The 17,003-nt window shown below is 37.7% G+C and overlaps 1 protein-coding gene across 22 annotated transcripts in view; it reads left to right on the forward strand.

Annotated features, from left to right (window-relative positions):
- LOC310900658 (uncharacterized protein) overlaps nt 1-17,003 on the forward strand; it is a 255,378-nt gene that overhangs the window by 166,190 nt on the left and 72,185 nt on the right. For 2 of the 22 annotated variants that reach the window (XR_014585294.1, XR_014585295.1), the window contains one exon: nt 1,396-1,446. The exons of 18 other annotated variants lie outside the window; for them this stretch is intronic. Coding sequence is in view for 1 of the 4 variants with exons in the window: in XM_083838942.1 (XP_083695068.1) it covers nt 9,445-9,469 (25 nt within the window). In the remaining 3 variants the exon portion in view is untranslated. Of the gene's footprint in view, nt 1-1,395; nt 1,447-6,384; nt 6,894-6,924; nt 9,470-17,003 lie in introns of those variants that run through there. 2 more of the 22 variants (XR_014585310.1, XM_083838942.1) reach the window with 2 other exon arrangements.

A 17,003-nucleotide genomic window follows, 5' to 3' on the forward strand; every position in this document is an offset into this window, starting at 1 on the left:
TGATACAGTTCCTCACCAAAGAAAAGAGATCTTCCATACTATCTATGGTAGCTGGGTGCCCCTAACCTTGTCTATCCTTAGGTCTGATCCCAAGCCAGCAACATAAGTTTCTCAGCCCTACCCATGGCCTAGCCACCCTTACAAGTTCTGATGCTTTTTCAGTATTAAGTTGTTTCCTGGCACTCCCTGTCTAGTAGGGAGTCTGAATAATTTGGCTATGCAGAAGCAGACGAAAGGACTTTTCCAGAGTCCTGAAAAATAATCTTAGAGCCACTGTACTTTCACTGGCATAGAGTCTTGGTTTTTCATAACCTGTGTAGGAAAGCAGGATGACCCCAGCATTATGCAATGCAAGTCAAAGCAGGGAAAGGACAAAAAGGAAAGTCCCATGTTTTCATGCAAAGAGAATTTCTTCACACCCTCCTATGACTTATGTACTCTATTGCAGACTCACTAAAAATACTTTTGAAACCCCTTCCATAGCCATCATTTGTAAAGCCTTCCATTGGGCTGCAGTCTGTAGAACCTAGAAGAAAGCATGGACCACAGGAAGAAGCTTGCAGACCAATTCAACTTAAATTTTATCCTGTAGGCATCAAGGGAATGAGCATATGAATCCTGACTTGCTTTCAAAAGACAGGCTATCTTGAAGTAATTTCCTCATGACTGTGTTGTTTCCTCTAAAAGGGTCTAAATCCTCAGCAGTAAGAGGGCAGAGCTTAGAGTTTTTACTTTACATCAATTTTTTTTTATTTATTTTTTTTTTGCTAAGGATTGTGTTTGCTAAAAAGCTATACCTTGGATGGCTTCTTCACTGGATTCAGAGAAACAGCATAAGAGCCAAAACTTTCACAAAACAGCGGCCACAGGCAAAACTTAACTCATAGCATATTGGATATTCTGATCAGAAAGCCAAATCTCACTTTATGTCTGATTCTGAATTAGCGCTGTCAATACAAATGTGAGCAATCTGATTCTTCTGGAGTGCAGGTTTTAAGATTTCGTTAACTGTGCTTACAAGTGTACTTGGAGCCATGTGAGAATAAATATATATTGAGAGAGCAGATATAATGTAGTAGCCTTGCGCACCCTCTAGTGGTATACTACAGATTTCAAGGTTTTGTTCAAATCTGTTTTTTAAATAGCCTATGTATCAGTGTGTTAATTGCATATGTTCAAATGCACACAATGGATTTTGGCTCATGTTTTGTTAATCATCCTTATATCTTGAATTCTAGGAGATTAATAACAAGAGCAACAATAACAAATGACAGATTTTCAAAAGTTGATTGTTGGCTACAATTGGGTAAATCTGATTTAAATGAAGAAGACCTGTTATGGCATGTCCTCTTAGAATTAAGCTTTCAGAATTTTTCAAATTTTTTTTTTTTTCAGACACCTTGTGAAAAATGGCGTCTTCATCAGTCTTCTTAGTTTTACCCTCACGTGTGTATAACTCAGCATATTTCTTAATGGTTCTTAATTGTTTGTAGTATAAGCACCAGTGATTCTTGTCCATCACCCTAGGAAACAGATTAATCAATTAGACTCAAGTTGGTTGGGAGTAACAGGGTGTTAAGTACAAGGTTCTGGAGAAACTGAGAGTAGAGAGTGAACTTGCATTTTTATTAACAGCCATAGTTTTGTATCTTTGCAACGCTTTGTGTATCTGCAAGAGTGTACCACTGCTCCAGGATGGGACTGTCTAAGGTTTCAGAGGATTAATTTTACTGCAGAAAGTTTCAGACATGGGTACACCTGCTAATCCTTTAAACATCCCTGAATGTATGGTAAGAACATCAATGTCTAATCTTATGCTTTTTGAACATTTAAGCTGTCAAATCTACCTGCCTTTAACATAAGGCTTGTCCCTCTCTGAGACTGGCAAACATTGTTTGTCTGAGCTTTCGTTCTAAATTCTGCCCCACAGAATACCCTATAGACAGGCTGGAGCTTTCTTAGTCTTGAGTAAGTCACTTGGCAAGCTTCCAGACTCTGTGGGTCAGAGTTAAGGTATGTAAAGATTATAAAACCTTAACTCCCAGCTTTCCAGTAAGTGTGGAAAATTTTTGTGCTGAGTGATTCAGCTGTGGGCTATAGAACAGGTGCAGCCTCAGCCCAATTTGAACAGCCACTGCGGCTGGTGCTTCAGCTGAAATGCTTTTGTTGTTCCCAGGACTGTAATGAATCCTCTTGCATTTGCTGAGCTTTTGTCTGTTTTTCAGCCAGGTCTGTTGGTTAACTGGAACTGGCCAGACAGCCCTGAGCAACACTATGTGAAATATAGGCCTAGATCTAGGAGGGTCAAGGGACAGAAACAGAACGTTATTAATTTATTTATGGGAAGAAGGAAAAATATTATATTAGATTTTGAGTAGCTAACATCATAATTTTATTCTGCCATTGTTGCATGTTGTGGTCTGATTTCAAAGGAAATGAATGCTTTTTTAATGACTCTTAAAAGTACTATTACAAGTTAGGATTAATTTCTGAGTACTAGGCAAGATAAGAAGACACTGAAGCCAAATCTCTTTGGTGTCTTGCAGACTGTTTGCTATTTCATGTAAAGTTATTAATGACATGTAGAAAAAAGGTTTGTGGAGTTATGTTTTCTTTGTTACTTGTTTGATCTGGTTAGCAATCTTCTCAGTAATACTGAACGCTTGATGCTTCTCTGCATGCTGGTATAGCTATTTTGTTTTGAGGTTGCTTTTTGTTCTGGTCCATAGCTCACTGGAGAGCTTGTAATTCACTGCAACTTTTGTCCAGGTCTTAGTGACATAAATGTTATGAAATTGTGTAGCAGAGATCAGATATTATAGCAGCTTTTGTGATGGAACTGCTACATAAGTAAAAAGCTATCCTGTTGTATGTTTTTCTTGCAAGTAACTGAAAAGAATGAATCTTGCTGAAAGTACAAAATAATTTCTGTAGTCTTTCAACTGTAAATGCAGAATGGCAGTTAAGAATTTTAAGTATTTTAGAAACACCCTCTCTGTCCTATCATTATGTAAATCCTCCTTAAACTGGTAAAAGTCTGTTGGTCTGATAATGCAGTATGTGTTTATCTTAAATTTTTGTAGTTTCTGTATTTGAATTTCTGTAGAGAAATTACACGAGGAGAGGGATGTGATACATTTGGTTTAGTATCTTTTCCTTGAACTACATACACTTTCTTAAGAATTACTTCTGCTTGCAGTAGAAATGGTGAGAAAGGTGATGAGCTACAACTGAAGCTGGTGGACTTAGTGGTAAACTACCAACTTGTCTCAGACTCCCTCCAACACCAATGTTCAAACTGCTGTTTATCAAGATATTTTCTGTTGAAGAATATGAGGGGGCTGATAAAATGTATTGAGACTGAATGACCATGAAGTAAACAGCTGAAATAAATGCTGTTCTCTTTATTTCCGTTTCTTTTTATTGTATTATACATAGGCTTGATCCATGAGTTGGGAAGAGTTCTGAATTTTCTGTCAAGCTCGAGCGTTGGTCTCAGTGAGGGAAATGTTATGAAACAATGTTATGTATTGGAGATGGACTTTAAAGCAAAGTTCCATCAAATAAACTGATAAATCATCCACCTCCTCATGCTGCTTGCACCTCTCCCTTTTTTCCTCTATTCTGTTATGCTTTTGCAACAATCCTGTCCTTCTGTTTTAATCTATTTAAAATTGCTTTTTCGTTAGTCTAGTTTGTCAAGCTTTTGTCTAAATGCAAATGAGAGAACAATGCTCTTACTTTTAATGAAAAGGAAAAGTAACCTGATCTTAATCTAAATAAATGCTATTAAATGGAAATAATTATTTCAGGTCTAATTGTTAATGTAACAATAAATTCAGTTCTCTGTGACCTCTTGCTGTAACTCATAAAATATCAAGCTCTGACATGACAAGATTGGAAGTACCTAAACTGTATTAAAAAGTTGCTGTAGGAACAGATCAGATTTTAATACAAGAGGGAAATGGCACACACAATGAATGAAAAATTTGTTCCATATACAAAATAATCAGAAACTCTAATACTGAAACTGCTATACTGTTCAAGATTCTAGAATCCGTATTTGCTAACAAAATGTTTTAAAATAGCTTTTAATAACTTAAAACAACAACAGCAACAACAACAATAAAAAACAGACTATAGTAACCATTGCACCTAAATGTGGGTGGAAATATTCTTTCAGTCATGCTCATGACAGCTGATTTCTCAAATAACACCCATGTGGCTCATGTTATTGGCAGTACATACACATTTTTGTGTAAATCATTATGTTAGACAATGTAAGTTTGTTTATACAGTGATCGTATCATATAGGCTCAGACCTCATGCAGTTTGGATGAAGTTTTCTTGAGTTAAAAGTTGTTTTCTGCAATAGGTAAGATTCTTGCGTAGCAATCATATTTCATGGATATTGAGACATTTTTCTTGATAAGCTGCTAAAATGGGGGAATCAATGTATTATTTATATTTTACTATCTAATTGTTAGATCCTGATGTACTCAGCTTAGTGTGAGTAGCAAGTTACTCAGTAAGACCCTTCTGGAATACAGTGCTACTCATTGTGAAGGCAGATGCCACTAATTGGTTCCATGTGATGGAGCTTGAAAAGCAGCTTATAATGGCTATGCCATGAAGCTAGCAAAATCAGCCTTAACTTTGACATTTTAGTGTTTCAGTGAAGATTCTATTTTTGATGAGCTATATTTAATATATAGATTTTAAACCTCCTCCCCCCCCCCCAATTTTTGTACTGTGTTTAAACTTGAAACCTGTTAATATGTCAAGAATAATTCCTTGAATTTAAGAATATTCTTAGTTTAGTGTGGGGGTATTTGGCAATACTTATGCTTATATTATTTTTAAAAATTACACAGGTTTTAAAATACATTTTAAATAGCATTAGTCCATTAAATACACAAAATTTGAAATTTAACTATTTTCCAATAATAAGTCTCTTTAAAATAATTATAAATTTATGATGTATTTAAACTCTGTAGTGATTTGCTTTCAAGACATTTGTAGAAATCAGAATATTTGTGCTTGTGGGTGGTTATTCTTTTTCTTTTCATCCTTTATTCTCTGGATATCTTGAAGCAGCACTGAAGGTGAAGTTCTAATCTAGAAGAGGTAAATAGATTCTTGCAATGCCCAGGGAAGAGGGTTAATCTACAGGTAGTGAGTGTGACAAGTAGAAAGTAACTGGTCAGTTGGCTGACAGACTTCTTGTGTCTTGTGCGTGAGTTGAAAAGCTGGCAATATTGGCCCTTGCATACAAACTATGCATTTACACTGCTACATCTTGGCCTATCCTTTGCTTGTTCTGTTTTGTGTGTGTGTGTGTTTTTTTTTTTTTCCCTAGTTGCTCTGATCTGTTCAGTGTGACTTGTATCTAGACATGCAGTTGAGAGAGAGTAGGAAAAGCCATGTACTGAAGCTGGGGTATTTGCCACTTGTACTAGTCAATATACTGCCCAGCTGCAGCATAGCTTTATGGTACCTCCCCTGAGTACTCAAGTACTGGCACCTCTTCCTTCAAGTGGCATCAGAAATATAAACAAACAAAAAAAATCAGATTTCTGTTCTTCCTCCTGTTTCAGTGATCATGAGCTAGTGCTGGTATAGGCAGCAATAAGAATGCTTTAAAATAAAGGTGAGGCTTTCACTGAATAATTTCATATTATTTCTGCCCACATGATGGCAGTATATGTTAATCCAAAACAAGAAAATTGAAAACAAATTGCAGCTTTTCAACAACAAAGTTCTCTCCCCTGCTTCCTCCCACCCCCCAGAGGGGAAAAAAAAATAAAATCCAAGAAGCTATGAAAAATTTCTAAAAGGCTTTATGAACACTTATGAAAGGATAACTCCCCTTTATTGTAAAAGCCCCCAAGTCTTAAGAGGCAGTGAGTCTTCATGCAAGAACCACATGTAACTAACTCTGAATGTGTATGGAATGGTGCTGTGTTATAAATAGAAATGGTCAGTAAAGCTTTGTCAGTCATACTCGGATTAATCATTTGGAGTCAATAAAGTCATTGAAGTATAATTACCGCTCCCTGGCATCAGTTTTGCAAGTGCAGAGCTGGAGTTTTGAGCTCCTAGATACTGATTGTTTAATCTGTGGTAAGAGTACGGAAAGTCTAAACAGACAGGCTATTGAGATAGTAGCTGCAAAAAAGTTTAGGCATTACTTCAGAAGGATTATGACCAGGAACAAAATCTATTGAATCTGTCAAGCTCTTCATGTATTTGTAAGTTGAATCAAGGGAGTTTGAATGTGCGTGGGGCCTGAGTGTGTTTACTGTGTGGAATAAGAGAACACTGCCAATAGTCACAGTTAAAGGTTATAATGTTAAAAAGAAGGTGGGGGGGGGGGGGGGGGGGGCGGTGAGCAGAACACGAAAACAACACTTGTTTTTCTAAGCTTTGACATAACTGTAAGCAAGTGCTTTTTAAAATTTCAGCATACTGTAATTAAAAAACGTATTAAACTTGATTTTAGATTTTGAATTTTTTACAACAAGATAAGAAAAAGAGCAAAACTTGGTATTTTCAATGACAAAAATAGAAAAGGAGGAATAGAAACTTAGATCAGCCTAAAAGCATAAAATAAGAGGCATCTGTAAAGCTCAGCATGTCCCTTTGATTAAGGCCTCAGATAAGATCACCTGTGACCAATTTACCTCCTGGATCGGGTTACAGAACATGTGAGCACAGGCGGTACTTTTTTTCCCCCTTGTTTTTAGTGCTGTTCAGTCTTAACAGATGTGATTTTTTCCTTTCTTTTCCTTGATGTTTTATAAATGAGGAATTGGGGCAGTATTGCTTTATTTCCTGAAAAACCTGAACTTGATGATATGGCCAGAGAACTGTTCTGTGATATGTACCTGCAGGTATGAAATTTAAAAAAAAAAAAGGGGGGGGGGGACGGACTGAAGAAGCTAAAATGCAAGTAAGTAATCTGCTGCTACCTTTGCTTATTGTGGTTTATATCTTGGATCCTAGCGATTATCACTCTAGTTCCTATGGTTCATTGTAAAACATATTATGGTTAACATACCTTCGCATAATGCAGCTCTTCTCCTTGCAGTATGCTAGCTAAGTCCTTGTCCTTGTTTGCACTCTGCAGGTATGTAGGAAGTTACTGTGATATGCAATGTTCCTGTTTGTTTGGAGTTACCATTCAAATTATGCCTGAAAATAAAACACTGTAAGAGTTTTGTGTTAACTTGCTCATTCCTGAGTCCACATAGGATTGGCAGTACTAATGGGGGAGTCCTGCTATCTTTGGTGGCTAGGGAGTTTTCTGACTATGTAATTCCTGGAGACTTAGAAAACATTCATTTTGTTTTATTCTTACTTATCTCACATATATAATAATCTCCATTTCGAATATTACACTTTCTTCTCTGTGGGTAGCCTACCAATACCACCTACCTTTCAAAATTGTCTATCAAAACTGCATGCAATTTCTACTCTTCTCTTCCCACACCCCAGCTCTTGTATAAGGAAATAATCTCCATTGCCCACCAGTCTGTGTGGTCAGACTAGCCCTATTTAACTGGCATTCCTCTCAGTAGCTTTACAGAGCTGTTGCATAAGGAAGTTTTCCTATTAATTAACCCCTTAAAATGCCCAGTTAAGTAGAACCCATGGATTATCCAAGACTAGAGTCCCCTGTACATGTGAAGAACAGAAGAAAATGTCTTTCTTGAAGAGATTAACTTAAAAAAGTAAAAACAAAATTCAGGTGCAACTTCCACCAAAATCCAGGGAAAAAAATATGACTTGCAAGTAGGGATAGTGTGATAGAGTTTTGGCGTTGGCTGAGGTGATGGGGGACTACCTTTCCAGAAAGATAAATATGGTGGAAAAGGGGATACCTTAGACTGGAGGGAAGGGAGGCTGAAGAGAACAAGTTGGCTGTTTATTTTCCACACATTCAAAATGGTGCTGACATTCAGTTAAAATGTATATAGGGTTCTCAGAATGTCCAGGGTCCTTGATTTGTGATTGTTCCCGCAGCCTGATTTCTTTCTATGCCTCGTTCCCAAACTGAGGCAGATATTGTGTACTAGCTAACAACGTGAGGAGGCATAGGGAAGTCCTGTACCTGTTTGGACTTGGTAAATAATTGCTGGATGTGGCATAGTATGATAGTTTGAGCTGTAGGTTATTTATTTATTTATTTGTGGAAAATTATGTAGCTGATGAGACTGGATGGCATGATTATTAAATTCTTTGTTATTTTGGGGGGAGAGTGCATTTTGCTTTAGGCTCTTTAAAACTATTTTGAAGGTGTAACACTAACTTTAACACAGAATATAATACTGGTGCAAAGTGATAAGTACTTTTATAAAGCAGCATATTTTGTGCTAAGAATACAGAGATGATTGGTAAATTTGCAATAGTGTGCTATGGAGATGATTGTAAAACCAAAAAGTACTACTGTAATGTTCAATGTGCTTCTATATTGCCTGCAGATAAACAGGAGAGATACTAGGAAACTAGCATGACGAACAGATGCTAGCTTTAGGTGAGCAACCTCCAGAGCTGTATGCCTGTTAAAAGGTGAACATAGCATTACCAGATGGATTCTAGATTGCTGGTCTCTTGTTTTGCCACTGTTGTTGAGTAGAAGATTCACAATTAAAAACTAACTTACCTAGGTTGTCTCTAGGGTAAGCTATCAAGGTTGTTCAAAACAGTAGATTGCTACAGACCTCGTAGAGAAAGCAGCTGTACTACCTACCATTAACAGCATTTAAGCAAGTGATTTCTATATTGCATCCAAAATAAAGTTTATCTTCTCTCTCTCTTCTTCTGAGCAACTGTCTGATAAAAACTCCCAATTCCTTATAACCTATTGTAAGAAAAGATAACTGGGGATTATAGCTGGCCCCTGACTTTGATAGTGGGTTAGATAATCTTCTAACTACAACTGAACAGCAATTGGACTCCGACAATTCTGAGAGATGAGTTTGGTCTCCTTCCAGTCCCCAGTGGCTAAAAGGTTTGGCTATTGCTGCAGCTGGCAGTGAAGGGTAGCCTGGAGCTCTCTTCTTGCATCCATTGGGATTTCTTTTGTATAGACTTCCCCCCCTCCCTAAACTAGCTTAGTGAGCCAACAGGATGTTTCTTGACCTAAGGAATAACTTGGACGTTGTTCTTTCTCCTGTCATCCAGTGCATGGGTGTGTCTTGAAAAGAGACTATTAATTGGCTGTTACTTTGCATAAGGGATACGCAGCTGCAGAAGTACCCCTTTATGGGCCTCTGCTTGCTTATGTAGTTCAGAGAGGCCTTGGGGCTTCTTTGACCTAGTTCCCTGTGTGGACTAATGGGAGTGCTGCTCCCAGGCTCAAAGATTGCCTTTGTTTGTAGCTTTCACTAGCACAGTGGAGAGATCTGACTTTGGTGATCTTGGCATTGAGAAAATAATAGAATGGACCGTCCTATTGCTCTCAGCGGTAAGACCTTTAGGGTGGAAGTGCTTCATTCTGGAGACTATTGCACAGGTTTCATTATGGGGTCAACTAAATCTATTTAATAAGGTGTAGAACAGTGGTGCCTCTGCAGCATTGCAAGTTTTTTTTTTTTGTTTTCCATAACACAAAATAGTTATTCTGAGCAGCATTTTTCGTTTATAATCTGATCCAACATGGATTGGTACTACTTCAGCGTCACATTGAGTTCAGTGTGGGTTACAGAATACAGTATTATGTATAAACTTTGGAATTGTAATATAATTTAATGACTACATATGTGTACATCATGCACACACACAAAAAATCTAATTCCTGGCTAAGTAGCATAAAGATAATTTCCTATTTTGACTGGATGTGAATATGGCTTTAAACTGAAATGGCTTTCACCTTAAAAAAAAAAAAAAAAAAAAAGTAGATTTAAATTAGATATTACGTAGAAATTCTTTCCTATGAGGGTGGTGAGTCCCCGGAACAGGCTGCCCAGAGAAGCTGTGGATGCCCCATCCATGTAAGTGTTCAAGGCCACTTTGGATGGGGTTTTGGGCAACCTGGTCTGGTGGGAGGTGTCCCTGCCTATGGCAGCAGCTTGAAACTAGGTGATCTTTAAGGTCCCTTCCAACCCGAATCATTATATGTTTCTATGAATCTTAGCTTTGTATGTTCGTTTTAGTGTGGAAGTGAAGGTAGAGTGCCTGTAGTATCCTTGTAGCCAGTTAAAAAATGACTGTGCTCACAGTCTAATCAGTAATGTAACAGGCACAATGCTATACACTGCAAAATGAAACATCAACAAGTGTGGTGGCTTCCATAAAATTGGTCTGAATTAAAATTCTGGAAAACAGAATAGTGTGGAAGTTTGGCTGCACAGTCCATCAGTAGTTTAATTTAACTTGAAAAAATAATTTATGTATGGGTGAGAAAACAGAAGAATTGGGCCCTGTGAAAAACTGTTTCAATAATTTGGATATAGAGTAAGTCAAACAAAATTAACTTTATCTGGTAAGCCAAATTACTGTTAGAAAACAGGAGATGAATCCATACCTATTTTGTAGAACTTGTAATGGTAAAGTGTTAGTAACGTGTTATGTGTATACATGTGTGTTATATGCATGCATGTTCTGAAATCCACTGTGATTGTCAAAGGATCACTCTTCCCTTTCCACAGAGTTGATGGAGATGTCTGTAGATACTGTTAGTTTCTCTGCTGTTTCATCTGTGGCAATGACATTCTTTTTGATTTGTAGACTGGTGTTGTTTTGATTGAAAATTCTGAAGCAGGGCTCCTCTGACTTGGAATGTAAGGGACTCCTGGAGCAAGTTACCTTGTTTTGTTTTTTCTCTGTCTTGTTTCTAGTATTTTCTTGGGACAATACATGACTGAATCCAGTGAAGTATTGAGCAAAAATCTAAATGAGCATCAGTGGTGAAGTGAGAGCGACAAAACTATGCGCACTGCATAATACTACTGTGTATGCATACTGGAATTTGTTGTGTTAAACTTAATGTTGCTGCAGTCAGGCAGGTAGCTATTGATTTTGGTGGCTTTAACGGAAACTTCAATGCGCCAGGAACAGGGTGGCCACCTAGAGAGATTTATAAAATGCAACTTAATTCTCTTTCTGCAAGAAGGCAGTTGATGGATTATTATGACGAAATTACTCTTAGCCAAAGAAAAATACCAACAGTTTTAGTGGGGGTGGGGGGGAAGCATTTACCCATGTCAACTCCTGTATTCCTCCCTCTTCTGAGAGAAGATGCTCCCTTCCCTAGCTGTCTGTCCTGCACATTCAGGTTTTTGTCAATCTTAAATTTTATTCCAACTTTTGAAAATGGAATGGTGAGAATATTTTTGGTAAAACATAAGGGGACTTTTTGTTAGACATTGGTGTTTCCTCTGCACAGAATAGTTGGAGTAATGCAACAATTTCTGTCCTGATGTAGTTGTAATTCTCCTGTTTAAGAAACCAAAACCCAACAACAGCTGTTAGCGGTGCCTGAGGAGGGGGGGGGGGGGGGGGGGGGGGGAAGGAAAAGGTGGCATACAAAGCAGTACTGCTTTTTTAAGTGCACTGCTGAGCAACGTTCACCTGAATGTGTTAAAGAACACTTTTATAAACTGGCTTCTGATTCTTGAACAAATAATGGCAGTATACTAACTGATTAAATGTGATCTTATCAGAACTGCACTTCCTGTTTGAGGGGGGAAATCTTCCTGAAGGACAAAGAAAACTTTCTGCATTCCAGATGAAGATTAAAGAAGGAGAATTTATTTATTTATTTATTTATTTATTTATTTATTTCCGTTAGACAAAAACTCTGTATGGTTGGTTAATACGTAGGCCAATGAAGAATGGTCAGTTAACTGTGCTCAGTTATGAATTAATAAAGAAGTCTCAAACATTTGATATAAATGAAAAGAATCTTTATCCAATACTGATAATATGTAAAAAGAAGTCCGGATTTTTTTCACTAGTTATGCTGCATCCAGGAAGACTTCCTGGCCAATGTGTCCAGTGTGTGATGTAAGCATTATCTTTCCTTGTGGAAGCAGTGAACATCTCTATACAGAAATAACACTGTAAAATTGTGAAATAGTAGAAGCTGAAACCTCTTTAGGTTTGGCTAGATGAAACAGTGGCATGCACTCAGAGAATGCATGATGTTTTCTTACACGAAGCTTGTCACTTTGCGTGAACTAGTATTTTGAAGGATTGCTGTAGTGCTAATAGCTATACTCATCTGTTGCTACTTTAATATTTTTACTTTTGTAATGACGTCTTTAAATATAACTTGTGAAACTGGCTCCCAGCAGGTGAGCATCCCTCAAACAATAGCTGAGTGCATACATAATGCACAGAGCAATCATTCTCTTAGATTGCCTTAAGAATGCACTGTGGTAATGGTAATACAGTTTAAAAATAATAAACAATTTACAGCAAGTATTAATCTATATGTCTTCAAGAACACATAGAAAATATGAGTGGGAGTAGTTGTAAATATTTGAGTTATGAAGTCCCATTGAGGCTTAATGGAAGGTGTATGTATTCTGGGGTATCTACAGTTCCAGAAATTGTACATAAGCAGTAGCTGGACTTTGTTAGGCCAAGTATGAAGATTTAATTCTACCATGCTGACGTTCACAAAATTGCATTGATGCAAATTTTTGTTTTTCATTTTGGCAAGAAGTGGGAACATAGTCCATCTCTAGGATATGACCTAAAAAGCCAACATAACTTTACTGCCAAACAGCGTTATTTTGTCATCAGTACTTTGCTGCTCTATGTAGTCATTTGGGAGGGGTTGATCATCTTGACCAGATTAGTTTCTTTGCTACCTTTTTTCCTTCACTTTGGTACTTTTCAATATTTGTTACACAACAGTCAAATGTGATTTTTTTTTTTCTTTATAAAAAAAGTAAGACTTGAGAGATCGGCATTGATTTTGGTGTTTAACTACTGCACCTGGTGGGTGGAAAATCAATTGTATTAAACATCAAGTATTTCAATTTTGTCAAACTGGGCTGAGTTTAAGGCAGAGAGTAAGCCTTCGTTACTTTGTCATATCACGGGTAAAACTTGCAAAACAAAACAATACCATGTTGCTCTTGGTGACACACAGTTGCCTAAGCACCCTAACAATTCAGCTCTAATAAAAATACAGTGCATCATAGTTATGGTAAAAACCTGTTTTTGTGTCAGTATCTCCTTGGACTGATGCTGCATGAAGTAATATGGTGCAGAGGGTTTTTAACATAGAACAGTTTTGGCATAGATGTTCATCAGTTATATGGTTATGTTGTAAGGAACACCTATTTTTGTTCTAACAGCATAAATCTGGTATCATAAGTCAGGGGTGCCACATCAAATCATGTTGGTTGCATTATTTCCAAACAAGAACTTAATTAGGATAAAACAGTTGCATAGAATCTAAATTGGTGAGGTATGTTCTGCCTCCAACTCCTCATGTCAGTAAGGAATGGATCATTTGGGACTGTCACGTGAAGCTATGACTTGGTCCACAGTCTCAGAGAGGAGATCCTGTGGACTTAGAATGTAGTTCTCTGATGGCAATCTGGCACTGCAGTGGTGCTGGTGTCTGGCACTTTGTGTATGTATAATAAAATATCCTCATCTTTTCATATAGCAGCACCGCATGAGAAGTAGTTCACTGAATTTACTTTTAACAGTGTTTTGGTTTCACTGTGAAATGCTCCCACACACAATTTTACAGGAATGTCTGTCTTCCAGTTAGGCAGAGTTGTAACTAAAGAATTCCCCTCTCCCATTACTTCTGCCCAGTGGGGGAGGACAGCATATATACAGCAGGATCTTTTTTATGTTGATCTGTAGGTGGAAGTGCCCTGCAGCTAGATACTGGTTCTGTAAGGAAACCTGAGCAATGAAAATATTTTATGCTTTTACCTATCCCATTATTCAACAAAGACATTTCTGCAGGTGTGAAGTGACTTCTTCAGCAATGTTTCCTTCAGAGACAGAGTAGTAAGAGAGGTGTCTGGCATTGCAAAAAGGGGGGGGTCAGAGGGCTTTGGCTGTCTCTGCTGATTTGATGAATTTTCTGTGCTGCTTTGTGGCAGTGTGTGAACATGCTATTGTTTCGCCTTGTGTTTGCAGATGAGAGGATAATTGCAGGTGGCTAACATTGGGGTTCTGGCTCTGAGAATTCACTTGAGTGGTGGTACCTTCAAATCTGGGGCTTGTACTTTGAAAATCAAAACTAACTGTGGAATATGAACAATTTGTTCCTTGAAGGAATACTCTGAGATGTTCAAGATTTGTTCTATCTTAGCTAAAGTGTTAGTCAAGTAATAAACTTATTTCATATAGTCAACCAGAATGAAATTCAGTCCTATGCAGAAACAAGTCCCTGTGCTTACAAATAGGACCAAACAGTACTAGCTTCAGTGGTTGATGGGCTTTCTAGCAAGACAGTGTTTAAAAGTGGATGATGTCCAGTTCATTCATCTCTGTATTATCTTATATTTTTTCTCTTTTGACAGAGTTGGACACCAATGGTTAAAACATACAGAAATCTGTCTCTGAAGGGAGGCAGATGCCAATCTATCTTAAACCTGATCTTCACAAACCTGCTCCTCACCCTTAGTGTCCAAACTGTCCTGTTAATCTACCCATTTTTAAAGAAAGACCTAGTTTTTCAGGCAGCTGTAAGCATAGTGTACAGTCATAACCACTTTACTATTTTCTGCACTGACTGCAGGGTTGCGAAAAAACCCTCCATGTAAATGAGTCAGTCCTGGAGAAGTTGCTTAGTTATTGACCTTCTTATACCTAGCTCTTTTCCCTTTTAATCAGCTCTAGCAGTAACATTAGTGTTTCACCACAGACATTCACGTACCATGGTATGAATGCCTGAACTTGTGCTCAAATGTTTATTTCTAGCAAAGCTTAAAAGCGGAACATTGTGCAAAAGTTCTTGGGGTGGCTATTGTTGTTGAATAGCCACAGACTATAGCCTCTTCTCTTTAAATAACAAAACACTCCTCTGACTTGCTATTTAGAGAAGGCTATGGCTGACTGGGGGTGCGGGAAGAGGAGAAATCAGTCACTTTCTGTGCTTTAATGTTCCTTGACTAGGAATGGTGTCCAATACCCACTGCAGTAAATGAATATCAATACGGCATGTTAATCAGGCTGCCTTCCCTTGCTCAGACTGTCCTATAGCCAGATGTTAACGGAGGAAGGCCATGAACTGCCCAGGCTCTGTCATGGCCAGTGAAAAGCAGGATTGCCTGGCTTACCCTCTTGCAAGAAGCAGCACGGTGTTTCTGCAACTTCATATATTTACTTATATAAAGGCAGAGCTGTCAACCTGTTTTTTTTTCCTCCCTCTTTTCTTTCTGGAACATAGTAAAACAGTTCATAAAATATACAACATGGGACTTCCTCTGCATTTCCTTCCCTCACTGCTCCCCTTGAGCGAGCTGCCTGCTTCACAATAGGTGTATGCAAGGGGAAACATGCTCCTCATCACTGCTGGCATTTCTACCAACCTCCTCAGCAGATGACTAGAAGAAAGTGAAGCCGCTGTGCTGTTTCCTCCTAAAAACACTGTCTGGGATGTCCTATGTCTACTGCTAGAGCAGTTACAGATTCGTACTTGCTTGAAGAACTTGTGCCTGGATGATTTTTGTGCTGGTCTTTGCAGCTTGTAACCTAGCCCACAGGCATTGGTAGGAAATAGCGTGAACTCTCTTTCCTTCATTTGGGGTCAGAGTAGTCACTTGCAGCTGTGCAGTGTGCCTGAAAGATGCCGCCAACCATAGGGTGATTGTATCTAGTGATTCATCAGTTCTTTAAATGTAATGTAGGTGGAGTAACAGTGATGTGGGGGACAAAGCACCGTGAAGACAGCAGATTTCTGGGTCAAAAACATTTCATCAAAAAACAGCCTGCCTCTGTGCTGAAACCAGGTATGATGACTGTAAGCAGCCTGTGTAACTGAAACCTGTGCAATGTAGGTAAACAAAATGGATTCATATAGAAAGGCTGCCTGAACAGAAGAAACTGAATGTGTACTTGTTTACACTATCATCCAGCTGAAATAAAACAGCTAGTACCTGACTGTCGATATATGACAAGTTGGAAGTGCTTTACTTTTGGCTTGGGTGTTCACATGGAAAAAGTATCCTGCTACGGTATTGGGGAAGCTCATATTATTTCTTCTTTTCTTTAAAATAATCCATATGTTTTGCTGATTATACAGTCTTTAATGGATTAACATTTTAAATATGTAGTTTTTATAGTCTTGCCTTTAAATGGTGCAAATCCTTACTTTGATGCTTATTCCAGAATTTGTCAAATCAATGAAGCTATGCCTTTATAAGTTCTCTACAGCAACGTTCCTCGGTAAAACATTTCAAAATTATATGTGGAGCACAAACAATTGGAGGACTAATGATATCTATTCTGCATTTTACCATAGTTGAATAATTTATTTTTAACTAGGAATTATTTCTAAATACTTTCTTTCTGTTAGGGTTGACTTAAATACAAGGTCAAGTTTGTGGCTTATTTTTTAACACAATCAAGAGAATTAAATTTCCTTATCCTTATGTGAAATTGAGTTATAAAATACGGGGAAAAGTATATAAAGAAGGCAGTGGAAAGAATCCATAAATCTTTTTAGAAGCAAGGAAAATCTGACTGTTTAAAAAAATAAATCTGTTTTTACTTTCTTGAGTTCAATTAAAAAAAAACACAACTAAAAATTAACAGATAATTTTGTCTGTAGTGTTATCTTTTGCCTTTTTGCCAATTTTAGCTACATTATTTCCAGTTCCCTCCCCTCATCTAGACAGAAGGAGAATCTGGTCTCATTATTTTTGTCTGTAATACTATTTACTCTTATATGTTTATCTTGATATAAACGCTACCTGAAAAGGTGAGAAGATTTTCACATCTTAGTGTTTCTCTAGTCATTGGCATACACATAAAGAATGCAGAGTTCAAGAGCTGGGATTTAATTACAACTCCAGTCC

Source organism: Anser anser, assembly GCF_964211835.1.
Source record: "Anser anser genome assembly, chromosome: 5".
In the NCBI taxonomy this organism is placed as follows: domain Eukaryota; kingdom Metazoa; phylum Chordata; class Aves; order Anseriformes; family Anatidae; genus Anser; species Anser anser.